Source organism: Eubalaena glacialis, chromosome 4 (genome assembly GCF_028564815.1).
Source record: "Eubalaena glacialis isolate mEubGla1 chromosome 4, mEubGla1.1.hap2.+ XY, whole genome shotgun sequence".
Taxonomy (NCBI): domain Eukaryota; kingdom Metazoa; phylum Chordata; class Mammalia; order Artiodactyla; family Balaenidae; genus Eubalaena; species Eubalaena glacialis.
In genome coordinates this window covers 152,314,931-152,327,645 of record NC_083719.1, presented here as the reverse complement: position 1 = coordinate 152,327,645, position 12,715 = coordinate 152,314,931, and the positions used below count along the sequence as shown (strand labels likewise).

Sequence of the window (12,715 nt, the reverse complement as noted above, 5' to 3'; positions counted from 1 at the left end):
CCAGTTCAAGTAAGGTATAGAACTCCCCCTGTTGAAGGGCTGCTATCCTCAAAGAGGTGAGGTAACTATTCCAAGGACACAGGAAGTAGCATAACTGGTATGTCAAAACCAGGTATGTTGACTGTAAAATCTGTCAGCTCTGATTGTTGTAAAGTAGAAAGTCCTCCACAAATAGAGAATTTGCAATTAAACAACTATGAAAGGAGGACAGAATTTCATCAGTCTGAAAGCACTTACATCTGTATTTTCCTAAGCATGACAAGGGATACAGAATTAACATGCAAGAGTTCTTCTGGGTTGCAAAGCATACAAAGCAGCATTAACTCATGAAAGGTCAGAGGATGAGGGAACCTTTACCTTGTTCTTCAAGTAGTGATTAGATTGCAACCAAATAAGAAGTCTTCCTTAACACACTATGTAAGCTCACAGCTGCACGAATGGCTACTGCTAGTTAAAATTTCCAAGGGTCAAGACAAATGAATATGAAGGTGGAAGTCACATCTCCAGTACATTAATATACTTTGGGAAAATTTCACATAATTTACCCTTCAAGTACTATGTGAAAAATCAGTAATAACTGTGAAATGAATAAATCATGCCATCATTAAACCAACCCTCACTTTATCCTGTGCCATTCTTTCAAGAAACTCAAAGAGCTTCTTATACCATCCACAGTGCCACTCAGAGAAATGAAGGCAGGGGAACCCTGTCAGTTATCTTGCTGTCTCCCTTGAATAGGGATGAACGGATAAGAAGAAATGCCAGGAAGGAAGGGTAGGTTAAGGCCCTGGGAAGCCTCGGTATGGTAAAATCTAGAGACAAGAAAACTGTAAAATCTAGAGACAAGCCTTAGTTATATTCTAGGCACTGCTATTTAGTGGCTCTGTGTCTTTGGGCAAGTTATTTCGCCCCTCTGAACCTCTGCGTACTTTACCCATACAGGTACTGTGGGATTAAATGTGTTGATGTACCCATACTCTCAAGTTAAAAAAATATTCACATTGGCCCTGTCTACCCATCAGGGTTTTTGTGAGAGTCAGAAGAGACATAAGGTATGAAGACATTATACAAATGGAAAGAATTATGGCGTTTATTTTCATTCTTGCCATTGCAAGGTAATGCCTGGAGTATGCAGGAAGAATAAGTGAGAAAAAGTCAGTTTGGGCCCAAGAATAAAATCACACCATGCCCCATCCAGTCCAGTGAGTGAGTGTGATATTAAGAATGCTTGTCACAGAAAGAACTCTAAGAAAGGCAGAACACATGGATGGGACCAGGTAGACATAAGTAATCTGGCTGAAGTCATGGCAAAATCAAATCATCTTGTGAAATGAAGTCTTGGGCCTGGGATTTCCTGGACAGGATACTTTTCTCACATTTATAATTATGAACAGCAGGGATATGGACAAGGACAGGGACATTAAAAAGTGGTACCTGCATATTGTTTTTCAAAGTGAAGGCGACTTTTACACATTTATTGACTACCTTCTCTGGGCTAGGTGAGTCTATACTCATTGGTTCACTTTGTCCTCACAACTTCCCTGAGTCAAGAATCCTTTGGCTATGAGGACAGCAACTGTAGCAGACAAAACCTAGGCCTCAAAGGGGTGACTGCAGGATCCCTACACTAGGCAGCATGGTCCGGCCTCTCAAGGGCTTAGAACCATGGACAAGAACGCTGGTGGCATCCTTCTCAGTCTCTCTCTGTGGGCCTGCCTGGTCTCTCGAGATCCTTTTAGCACGTCTGCTGCTCTTTTCTCTCGCTGCAGACTGGCTACTTCTCTGAGCATATGGCAGGGAATGGCTGCCCCATGGCTGTTGATTTTTCAAGTCTTCAATTCAGACGAGGCCGACCAGTATCTTTTACATGCTCGTTTCTAAATCCAGGGAAGAAAAGCCAGCTTAGGTCAAGTGTTTACCTCTTGTCCAATCAGTTCTCAAAGAAAGGGGACCCTGGCTCAATCAAGGATTTATGAATGAATGAATGGTATGCGTCTCCCCTTGCTTATCCTCCATCCCTCCCAATCCTGTTTCTAGCCCATTTAAAAGTTGTACTGTATTTTGGTTAAGAGCATGGGTTCTGCTACTTATTAGCTGTATGGTATTGGGTGAGTTACTATCTTACTAGAGCCGCAATTACAGTATTTTGATCATAAAATGGAGATAAAAATATCTGCCCCACAGAGTAGTGAGACTTAAATAGAAATATATATATATATGTACACACACACACACACACACACACACTGGAATATATGTCTGTGTACATATATATAAAGCACTTAGCACACAAGCCTAGCATATAATAATTATTTCTACTTCTTTTTCATCATTATCATTCATCACCAAAATTCTGTTTGAACCTGAGATCGCCCTTTTATAGTGACTTCTTAGGTCCTAGCAACCCTACAGTAAATAAGCCTTCTGTTACAGGACGGAGGAAAAGTCTAGATCTTTAAGAAGGAGGTGTAAAGGTTCTTCCACTTTGGAGTGTAAGGATGTGGAAGGAAATACTCCTAACCCAATCTTTTCTGGTCAAGGTAGTCTGCTCCTTTGTGACACCCATGCAAGTTTAGGATCCTTCTGGTGAGCCCTGGGCTGGCTTGGATGTGACACAGGAAGGTGATCTCAGGTGTCATCTTCACATGTCACAGAAACACTGTTCAGGGTAGAAAGACTGAACTCGTGTTAAAACTTGGGACTGCAAATGAAATCCCAAATGCCTTCCATTTGTGAAATATGGATAAATGCTACTATCTGTGCTGTGTTAGCATGAAAAAGGCAGATGTCATCTGCTCTGCTTTTTCTGAGAATTCTTAAAAGAACAAAAACAGAAATCACTGAGAGTCAGCAGAAAAAAAATTGTCCTTTTAGAAGACAGATTGTTAAACACGTTCCCAGAGTTGGTGTCAGTCTTTTATCTATGGATTAGAAATTTTCCTTGCAGAGGCTTTAAAAAAGAACGCATTTAAGTGAACTCTTTTTACCCTTAATTTATAATGATAGCTAACTGCGCCAATCACTATTAATGAAGAGGCTAAAAACCATCTTGTTTGCCATTTGCCATACCGGGTGAGAGACTGTTATAAAGCACGCCTAATTATCATTGGGCTAAACCTGTGTAAAACCGTGCGTTTTTTCCTTATGAAATGCTCTTTATCTGCTTTACATGAGTGCGAAGGAAAAGGTATGGCTGTTGTTTTTTACTACTCCTTTGCTATTCTGAGAACATTTGCTGCAGAGTAATAGCAAAACTGACTGTGCTAAACTGTAGATAAAAGAACAATGACGGATTGCAGTCACTTTAATTCATAAAGAAAACACTTGGAGCCCCTGGGAATGCCAAATCAAGCCACTGGCACCCAATGACTCTATGTTAAGTCGCAAACTACATCATATTTTTTAGTTTAAACACAAAGGCTAATGGACATCTAACTTATTTATTTCAAATTCTTCTTTATGAAGCCGGCTCTTTTTTTTTAGCTCCTTGGAAAACATTATAATTCCCCTATTCTATAAACACACAAATATAATTGTAAAATGACATCATTCTGTTTTCATTTAATTACCCCTGAAATGCTTTCTATTTAATATTCATTACTCAAAAGCTAATTTAAAAGAGAAAGAGATGCGACTTATTCAAAAAGATGTACTGTCATTCATAGCAATAGTTATCTAATATACAGAAGTTAATAAAGCAGATTAATCTACAAGTCCCTTTAAGCCATTCTTGAGTTTTGAACAACTGCCTCTTTGACCTTTCACCTTCATGCTGTGCACCAGTAGCAGGTGCCAGCTGTACAGAAATTATGGCTGCGCATTTGAACGCAAAATCTTTTCTTACTTTGCTTCTGACCAGCAGCTGACCCTGTAGGAGTGATTGTTTCTGGTGCCGGCCTAAAGGCTACATAAACCAGTAGCAGATAAACAAAAGGCTACATATACCAGCTGCCTCGCCTAAGGGTACCATCCTAGACTGACACCTCCACTCTTTCTCCAGCGTCCCAAATTGCTCCTTGTTTGTTTCCATACATGCATTTCATCCTTGTTATTTTGTGCGAGGGGTGGGTATAGGAGAAAACCCCCAAAACAACAACAACAACAAAACCCATCCCTTCCCTCGAACTTGACTTTTGAGTATTCCATGTCAAACTGTGCCATTATGATGCTAATCCAGGCCTGATTTAGCAACTTTAATAAGAGGCTAAACCCTCTTATAATTAGATAATAAAATTTTATTATGTATTTTAATATTAAAAGTCTTAAAATCAAACTCTTCAAATCATATACTGGTACAGAACTAAGGTACTTAAATATCACAGCCCCAGAAAATGGGAGCCCGAAAAAGCAAATTGTGGCTAATTTTTCATTCTCAGAAATGTAAACATGGAATTCCTATGTGGTAGCAGTGAAAGCTCCAACACTCTTAATTATGTGCAGGGAAGAATGAATCTATTCAAGTATGAGGCACACTGTACCATTTCCAGCAACAGCATGAGATGGTTTTGACAGTTATTTCTTGGATACAAATTACACAAGTATAAAAACAATCCCCATAATGATTAAATGCAGTTATGTACATAGGAGAATACCAGTGCAAATGGTAACATATTTAAATGGTTTTCCTTCATTAAAAAAATTATATATGATATTAAACCATCAATCACTGCTGAGGCACAGGAGTTTAAATGTATTGTCACCGGTTGAAATAAATGACTTGGAGACTGAAATCTGGCTCACTCAATATGGTGTCTTTGCTGTTGCTTAGTCACCTAACTCTCTGCTGGTTTGGGCTACATCTGGTGGATTCCATCCCTTTCAATTAATAAGGCAAGTTATGCTATCAATGGATTACATCTTTAAACTGTGCTTAGAGGTAGAAAAGCACATGTCCCAGTGGAAAAAACAAACAAACAAACAGGCAAAAAAAAAAACCTCACCACAAACCTTCTCTGTTCTGTTACCATTTGAAACAATATTTGAAGTACTTATTTCTTTCTTCGTCCATGTTTAGAATAAAATTTTCTTATGGAATTTCAGCAGGGTTATTATATAGTATATGACGATATAATCTTACCTTGGCATTACCATTTATTTTATTATGTATTAGTCTATGACCATGTTAGATTTGATACCTAAAGTCACTGCCTGTAGATTGCACTTTTAAAAATTAATTTTTTTGGTTTGTTTTGCAGACATTCATTGACCATCACAAAGTTTCAGGCTCTGCTAGGTGCTGGGACAAGTATCAAGATGGAGGTGATCTTTGGGGAAAAAAAGGTACTGTGTAAAGATAGGTGATAGGGTTATAACAATAATTTGATGATTTATAAATCAAGAATAGGTTTGTTTTAAAAGGGTTTTGTTTTAAAATACCGTTTTTTGTTACAGTTGAAACAGTCATTCAACAAATATCTCTATAACAAAAATGAAATCAAAATGGCAAAGATATGAAATATAACAAAGGATTTGGACAAGAATCATCCTTCTAAGGATGGACAAATGATTTTATTATATCACAGATAAAAGCCATTTTAATTAAAAATTAGTGTTTTTCCATTTTTAAAATTATATATTTTAACTTTCTAAACTGATCTTTAGGGGTGGTGGTCACACATTGATCGTTCTTAAGAGTTTTACTCCCTTTTGGACTTTTGTTACCTGGCTATTAACTAGATACTTTTGTGCAGCCCTGGTCCTCTTAGATACTCTGATTTGATCCTTAGTAATTAGATCTCACACACACACACACACACACACACACACAGAGACACACACACACACACACACACACACTTGACCAAAGTGAACTTTATTTCTGCCTCAAACAAATCTTGTTATTTTGAAAATTTAAAAAAAAATGTTTGGGAGATGTTAACTGAGTTTCATTGCCTGTTTACTGCACCCCTTCTGTATGCAAAGACACAACTCAAATGTGATAAAATGCCCTCTTTAAGTTTCATTAAAGACCTAAGTATAGAGTCATATGTAAAAGCAAAATAATGGCATCCTCTTAAAACAACAAATTAAAAAAGTGTGCTTTAAGAATTATCAAAACATCAGAGACAAATAAAAATATCACTGTTGCAAGGCCACATGGGATGGCTATGAGAAATGCAAGGGATCATGCATTAAGAGATCTGAGTTCTGAAATTCTCTAAGAGTACAGAATACAAAGGCGGGAAACTGATAACCAGACATACAGTGCTGACCTGCAGAGTATTTTTATTTTAAATTTTCAATCAGTGGCCAACATTCACAAAACTGGATTTCTGGCTTCTCTCCGGGGGGAAATCTCAATATATCTGGCAACACTGGGTCTTACCACCTTACAGGGCAACAATTAGCTGGAGCTCTTTGGAGGCTGCCCCCTTTAGACAGGGATGTATACTGAACACAGTTTGTCGTTCCTGTCTACCTCAGTCAAGTTTCCTACTTGGCTCTATAGGCACCTTAGTCTGTGGTACCTTACAGAATGAAAAGGAGAAGGAGAGGGATGCTCAAAGGAGTCAGTTTCAGACTTGCCCATGTGAGAGGCCCTTAAGAAGGACCTTCAGTAGAGCTAATGGTACTCAGTAGTAGAAGCCTCTTTTAAAAAAGAGAAGCTGTTTACAATCAGAAAGAGGTGAAAAATGACATTCAATACTGATGAATCAGTGGTGAGAGTCAGGACAAAGCCTAGAGACGTGCAGGGTATGGGGGATGGATGCAAAGCACTTGTTGCTTCCCCAACTTCATTTCACAGCTGCCATATTGATTCTATCCTAGAAAAATCAGGTCAGAGTAAACCTCAACAGCTACCTCAGAGGAATTAAAGGATAGTCACAAAGGAACATCATGAGACAGTTATACTATTAGACTCTGACCTTCTCAAGGATACATGTCCTGCTAAATTTTATACCTTCAATGTCTGGCTACAGAATTAATGATTGGGTATGGGTGTAGAATAAGAGAGAGGAAGCTCTGTTAGCTCTGTCAGTGATGGTGGGAGCCACAGCGCTTTTCTATACCAGCTGGCAAAGCAACCTCCCTCTCCCTTGCCCAGTGCCTCTTTGGGTCACTGCCCATCTGTTTCATTCCGGCTGCAGCACAAAGTTGGGGTATAGGATGACTGCTCTAAATCATTCTACCTTAAGGATGGCCCCAGTGGGACTTATTGGAAGCTCAACTTGCCTCATTGTAAGTGCTCAAAACATACATACTACTTCAAATTAGCAGCCGCCAACAAATTATAGCTTTGTGGTTAAGCATGTGAACGCTGGAGCTAAACACATCAAGGTAAAATTTTAGTCTTTCCGCTTATGGACTACATGATCTTATTGACCACTCGTAACTTGGGAAAGTTACTTAATCTTTTTATGCCTTGGTTTCTATATCTGTAAAATGGTGCTCATAATACTACAGCTTCACAGAGATACTGTGGTGATTAAATCAGATTAAATGCATATGTAAAAAGCTTAAGCTAGTGTCTGCAATATTTTGCCAGTATTATTTTTTTCCTAGAAATAAATACAAAGTACATACATATGTTGCTGTGAAGACGACCAAGACTGCAGCAGCATGTGCAAAAACACAATTCTATTATTCTTATTTCTTACTTGCCATGTCTAATGACCTATCCCTGGCTTCCCTTTAAATCCATGTTATCCTCTGATCCAGTTGTGAATGTTCTTTCAGCATGTGTTTTTGACATCAATCTACTGCCATACTTTTGATAATAGCTGCAAATTAACCAGACTGAGCTAGTGGGTCATGAGCATACTTTCTATTTAGGGTTCACTAGAAATGTCTATAATAACATTAGAAAGTCTGGTTAATTTTTTTAAGAGCATAAGAGACATGAATATATTTCATCTGCTAAAGTGTTTCCCACTGTGAGAGTCTTGCTGAGGTTCTATAGGCCAAAATCTCAGCATCAGTTAAATATGTGACTGCACTTTCTCCTACTTAGTACTATGGGATGGTATCTTAAGTATGAAAGATGTCTTGTATAGTATGTCAAAATGTTGAGCAATATCCTTTCAATCTAAACACAGAAATGAAAAAACAGCAGATGATTTCCCTTTTGCTGTAATTCACTTTGGGATGCATGTCACGAAGAGCACTATACAAAAGCAATTTTCATTGATTGACTGACTGATTGAGGAAAAGGGTGAATGTTCTTTCCAGCTTACGTCCCTACTGAAGTATGATTCTTATAACTCCTGACAGCTCTTCACAATTTGTAGTTAAATGTCAGGTTAGCACAAAGTGGGAGGGAGGGGGAGAGAGAGCGAGGGAGAGAGAAAGAATTATAATTAGAACTTTTTCTGGTTTTTAGTACAGCTCACTTGAGCCAAATAGTTAAATAGAAGAGGTTAAGATAAACCAAAACCTAAATGTTCTAATTCCTCCATTCAGTGTATTTAAATTTTAGAGAACATAATTGCTAAAAATACCTTGTTAATAAGTTAATTGCATAATCTAATCAGTAATACTGACCATCACATAATTCTTGTTCTACTTCTATGGAAGTTGCTACTCTTTCTAGAGCAGGTAGTTTTAATAGAAGTTCTGATTTAGAGAAGCATTCAGCATCAGTGTCCTATTCTTATAATCTGAAAGAGAATGAGTCCCATCTTTGAAATGCCCTTCTACTCTTATAAAACATGCTCTTTCATCTACCTAATTTGGGTAGATCCTTCTTTCATTCTGTGATATAACTAAATGAATGCTGACCTTTGAGTTATAGATACAAACACTTAACATGACCAGGGATAAAACTGAAAACGTTTTCACGTAGAAATTTTATCTCCCAAATTACTGTAGCAGATCCATGCCTAATCACTGTTACTATTGGCCTGTTCTTAAAACTTTAGTTTATCTCTCTAATGACATAAAAACATGGGAACTTTTTTTTTTTTTGCTTAATATACGTAAACTGGGTTTTTCTCAATTAAGTTAAAGCAATGCTGGTTAGACAATAATTCTTACTTAAAATAGATTCACTTAATTATAACAGATCTTCAAATGGATTAAATTTAATGCTTTGCAAATTTAGATTTGTTTGCAAAATATGGAAGATGGCTTATTTGGAGAATGTTTTTAAAAACACTGAAGATCTAAAGCCACAGAGCAGGTCGTAATAAACACATTTTCAGGTGAGAGGCACTTAAAATGTCTTATAGGAAAGGCCTATAAGAATGTCAGAAGACCCTTTACGTGGGTTCATGCTTCATTTGCTGTGGAAGCTTGAGGAGATAACTTTTGCAATTTAGAATTGACACTCTTCATGCAATAATGCTTCCAGCGATCCAGGTTGGGGGGTGGGGGCGGAGAACAGTTCAAACTAGTAAATAATTGCAGTATCATTGCATCAGTTTAGTTTAAAGAGCTGACAAACCCTCTCTAAACTCCAAGCACAATTAGTCATTAGGGTCTAGTTTTTCAGCACTGTTAAGCAATTTGTAACCCATTCCTTTTAATAGGGTTAGGCATTACTTAACTGACACAGATGCCTTGAAAACTGAAACCTTGAGTTATGAAGCAGCAACCTTGTTCATTACCTTCTCTGATAGGCAAATCATCTATAAAAACAGCATTTGATGGGCAACCAATGAATAATCAATGGCTCACTTTTCATCTAAGTGTGAAAATGAGAATAATCTAATATAAATTCCCCCTGGAAAGAGGCTGAATCTTGGATTCTGCTGCTCTTCAGGGTTGATTTATAAGGTCTTAGAAAGCTGATGCAAACAGATGATCAATGGGACCCATCCTTGCTCATTATAACCCCCAACTGGCCCACTCCCTCTTTTCCAAGTCTATCCCTTCAGGCTATTAGCTGTGTCCAGCTAATTCTTCCCACTACTCCTGCCTGCTGCTTTTACTCTGGCCATCCGTTCAGTCCAGCCGACTCAGAAGTAATTTTATACGCGGCAGAGAGCGGGTGGAATTGATTTTTCACTCAGTGCTCAGTTCCCATCTGAATAATTATCAATTTTACTGCCTCATAAAGGGAAGAGTCAAAATTTCAAATCAATTCAAAAGAGCTTTTGAGACGACAGAAACTGTGCATAAGAATAGAGGTCAAAGTTGTCAGTGACCTAAGGAGATGATGTCAGATACTACTATACCCAATCGTTGACATCAGAGGCACTCAAGATGATATAACCTAGTGCTAATGCAAATCATATTTATGCTGACTACCAGAGACCAGTCATTAATATTTAAAATGCTATCTGAAAGCCTACATTCCAAATAAATAGAATGTATTCCACTGTTAATAAAGATATATCACTACTTAGTCATATGCTATAAAGTAAAGGATTACCAAGTATTATTAACACATAGAAATTACTTAAACCAACAAACACATGGTAATTCTGAGTAAAGACAAACTTGAATGTCTTCTGCACAACCACATTACTTGTTCTGCACAGTCGGATGGTATTTGTCTAGGACCATAGCCTATTGATTTTTGCTAAAATTTTCTACCCACTTAAAAGTTCCTGCCAAAGTTTATGGGACAATATTGTGATCATGGTTGAGCACTGGCAGGTGGCAGACCTGTCACTTGCCACGGTGGGGTGAGGGCTGGGTCTGATTCCTGGCCAATCCATGGTTATTTATTTTGTCCACTGGCTACATGCTCTAATTCTGTGGTTCTCAGCCTTCTTGCTGCAAAACACCTGAGGGCTACGCCACACTCCCAGCAGTACCAGTGGCTACTGCAGAAGGATGGGTGAGGAGCAGTGCATCCAAATCTTGATAGAATGTGTTATTCTGAAAAGGCACTCCAGGTGAATCTGAGATCTTATCTGGCAACTAGTCTCCTGAGAATCAATGGTGTAAGTAAGTGGTAAGGACTTGGGCTTTTGAGCCAAACAGACCTTGGTTCACATTCCACTTTCCAGTTGATCTCTCTGTGCTTCAATTTATTCATTTGAAAAATGGGGATGGTTATATGCACATTGCAGGGTTGTTGTGGGGTCTAAATGAGGAGATGTCTCTGCAAGTCCTCTCCTCCTGTCATCACTATGTTAATCCAATTATCACATAATTAGTTACTTGTCTCTCCTTCCCACCTGGCAGGAAACACTTATTTAAGGAGAGAAATTATGTCTCATGGGTCTTAATGGCTCTCGCACCTTGTACATAGGAAGTCCTCAATAAATGTGAATTACCTTCCTCCTGTTTAATCATCAACGTGTTGTAACCATTCCAGGGTCATACCAAATAGTTATAGGCCCAGAGCCCTTTGCTTATTTACACAAAATCTTAATCACACACCTCCCTGCCAGGAAAATAACTGGTTAACTGAAACATCACCACAAATAAAGTTTATATAATGTCATTTAAATATTAGCAAAAAAATGACAGCTAGGAAGAAAACCTCTTCCATGGCTGTCTTATTCATTTTCATCATTTATTTACGCAGACTGACATTTTTATGCTGATTGCAGGCGACTTATTTGCTGGCTAATGACCAGGTTAAAGTGTTTACATTTGCAAACCACAGATTATTATGGAGATAATTTGGCAAAATAAGACAACTGGAAGCAGTATAAACATATCACTTTCCAAATTTAGTAGAACTGGAATATATCATAGTGATGCTATCTCCACAGTGAAATGGTATTATTCTCTTTGAAACATTTCTGGCATATATATTTAATTTTATGCATGCTGTTACTGTGATTTGCAGAAGTGAGTTTTTAAAAAATATTAAACTTGGACCTAATTCATATTAGCTAGTCAGAAAACATTTGAAAATAAACAAATTGTGGCTTTATTACTTATTATTTAAATGTTCTTGGGAATATGACCTATCTGAACCTTGATTTCTCATCTTAAAATGGGGAAAATGATACGATGAAGGGAAAGTTCCCAGCAAGTTGCCTGGCACAGACTAGGAGCCCAGAAAATGGTAGTTTCCCAACATACCAGAGTATTCACAAGACAAACCTAAGATGACGTTATTAGAGGCTCTGGGAAAGAAATCAGAGGTTGACTGTTTCTAGTTCCAGCTTTGACTTTTATTTCTCTTGTCTCTGGAAGAGCTATCCTCTTTTTGAATTCTAGCTTCACTGAGGCGAGATGAATGACTTAGAGATTTCTGGAGGGTGGGTAATCCTGAGGCCAGTGTACTATCCTACCTACAGGGAAAATACTCCTAGAGAAGACCCAGTAAAGAGTCTTGGCAAGACCAGTTGCTCTAAGGGATATTCAGAGACCAGATTGGCTTTTGGGAAACTCTTCTCTCTTAAGCTAGATAAGCAACCACCAGTTACCTGCTGCAGGACCTCTGGATTTTGCTGCATAAAATGTAATAGTCTCTGACCAGCCTGGGCAGCCTCTCTGCATCGAAGTGGCTTCCTGCCCTCTTTTGCTATGTGCTTGAAGAGGTAGGTGACGATGTAGTCTAAACTGGTACAGCAGCTGGAGGAGACAACTGTATCTGTGTGAACAACAAATGAGAATTCATTTGTATTACTAAAGTGTTTGTTTCATCTCACTGTAATGCCTAAATTTAAAAAAAAAAACAACTTTCTGGTTTCAAAGCACTTTAATCAAACTGTAAACTCCTTGAGGGCAGGGATTTTTGCCTTGCTTTTATCTCTTTAAACCCAATGTCTACTACAGGAACTGGAATACAGACATGTTAGTAAGTAAATGATTCCTGGATTGCATTGGACAGAATTTTCCATATGTGACCTTAAAGACCCTCTGTTCA

General features: G+C 38.1%; 1 protein-coding gene across 1 annotated transcript in view; it reads right to left on the bottom strand.

The window, feature by feature from the left end:
* The window catches only part of RANBP17 (RAN binding protein 17), a 307,370-nt gene that overhangs the window by 15,252 nt on the left and 279,403 nt on the right, over window positions 1–12,715 (bottom strand). Inside the window, exon 25 of the mRNA XM_061188467.1 lies at window positions 12,273–12,439. Coding sequence (XP_061044450.1) covers window positions 12,273–12,439 — 167 coding nt within the window. The remainder of the gene's footprint in view (window positions 1–12,272; window positions 12,440–12,715) is intronic.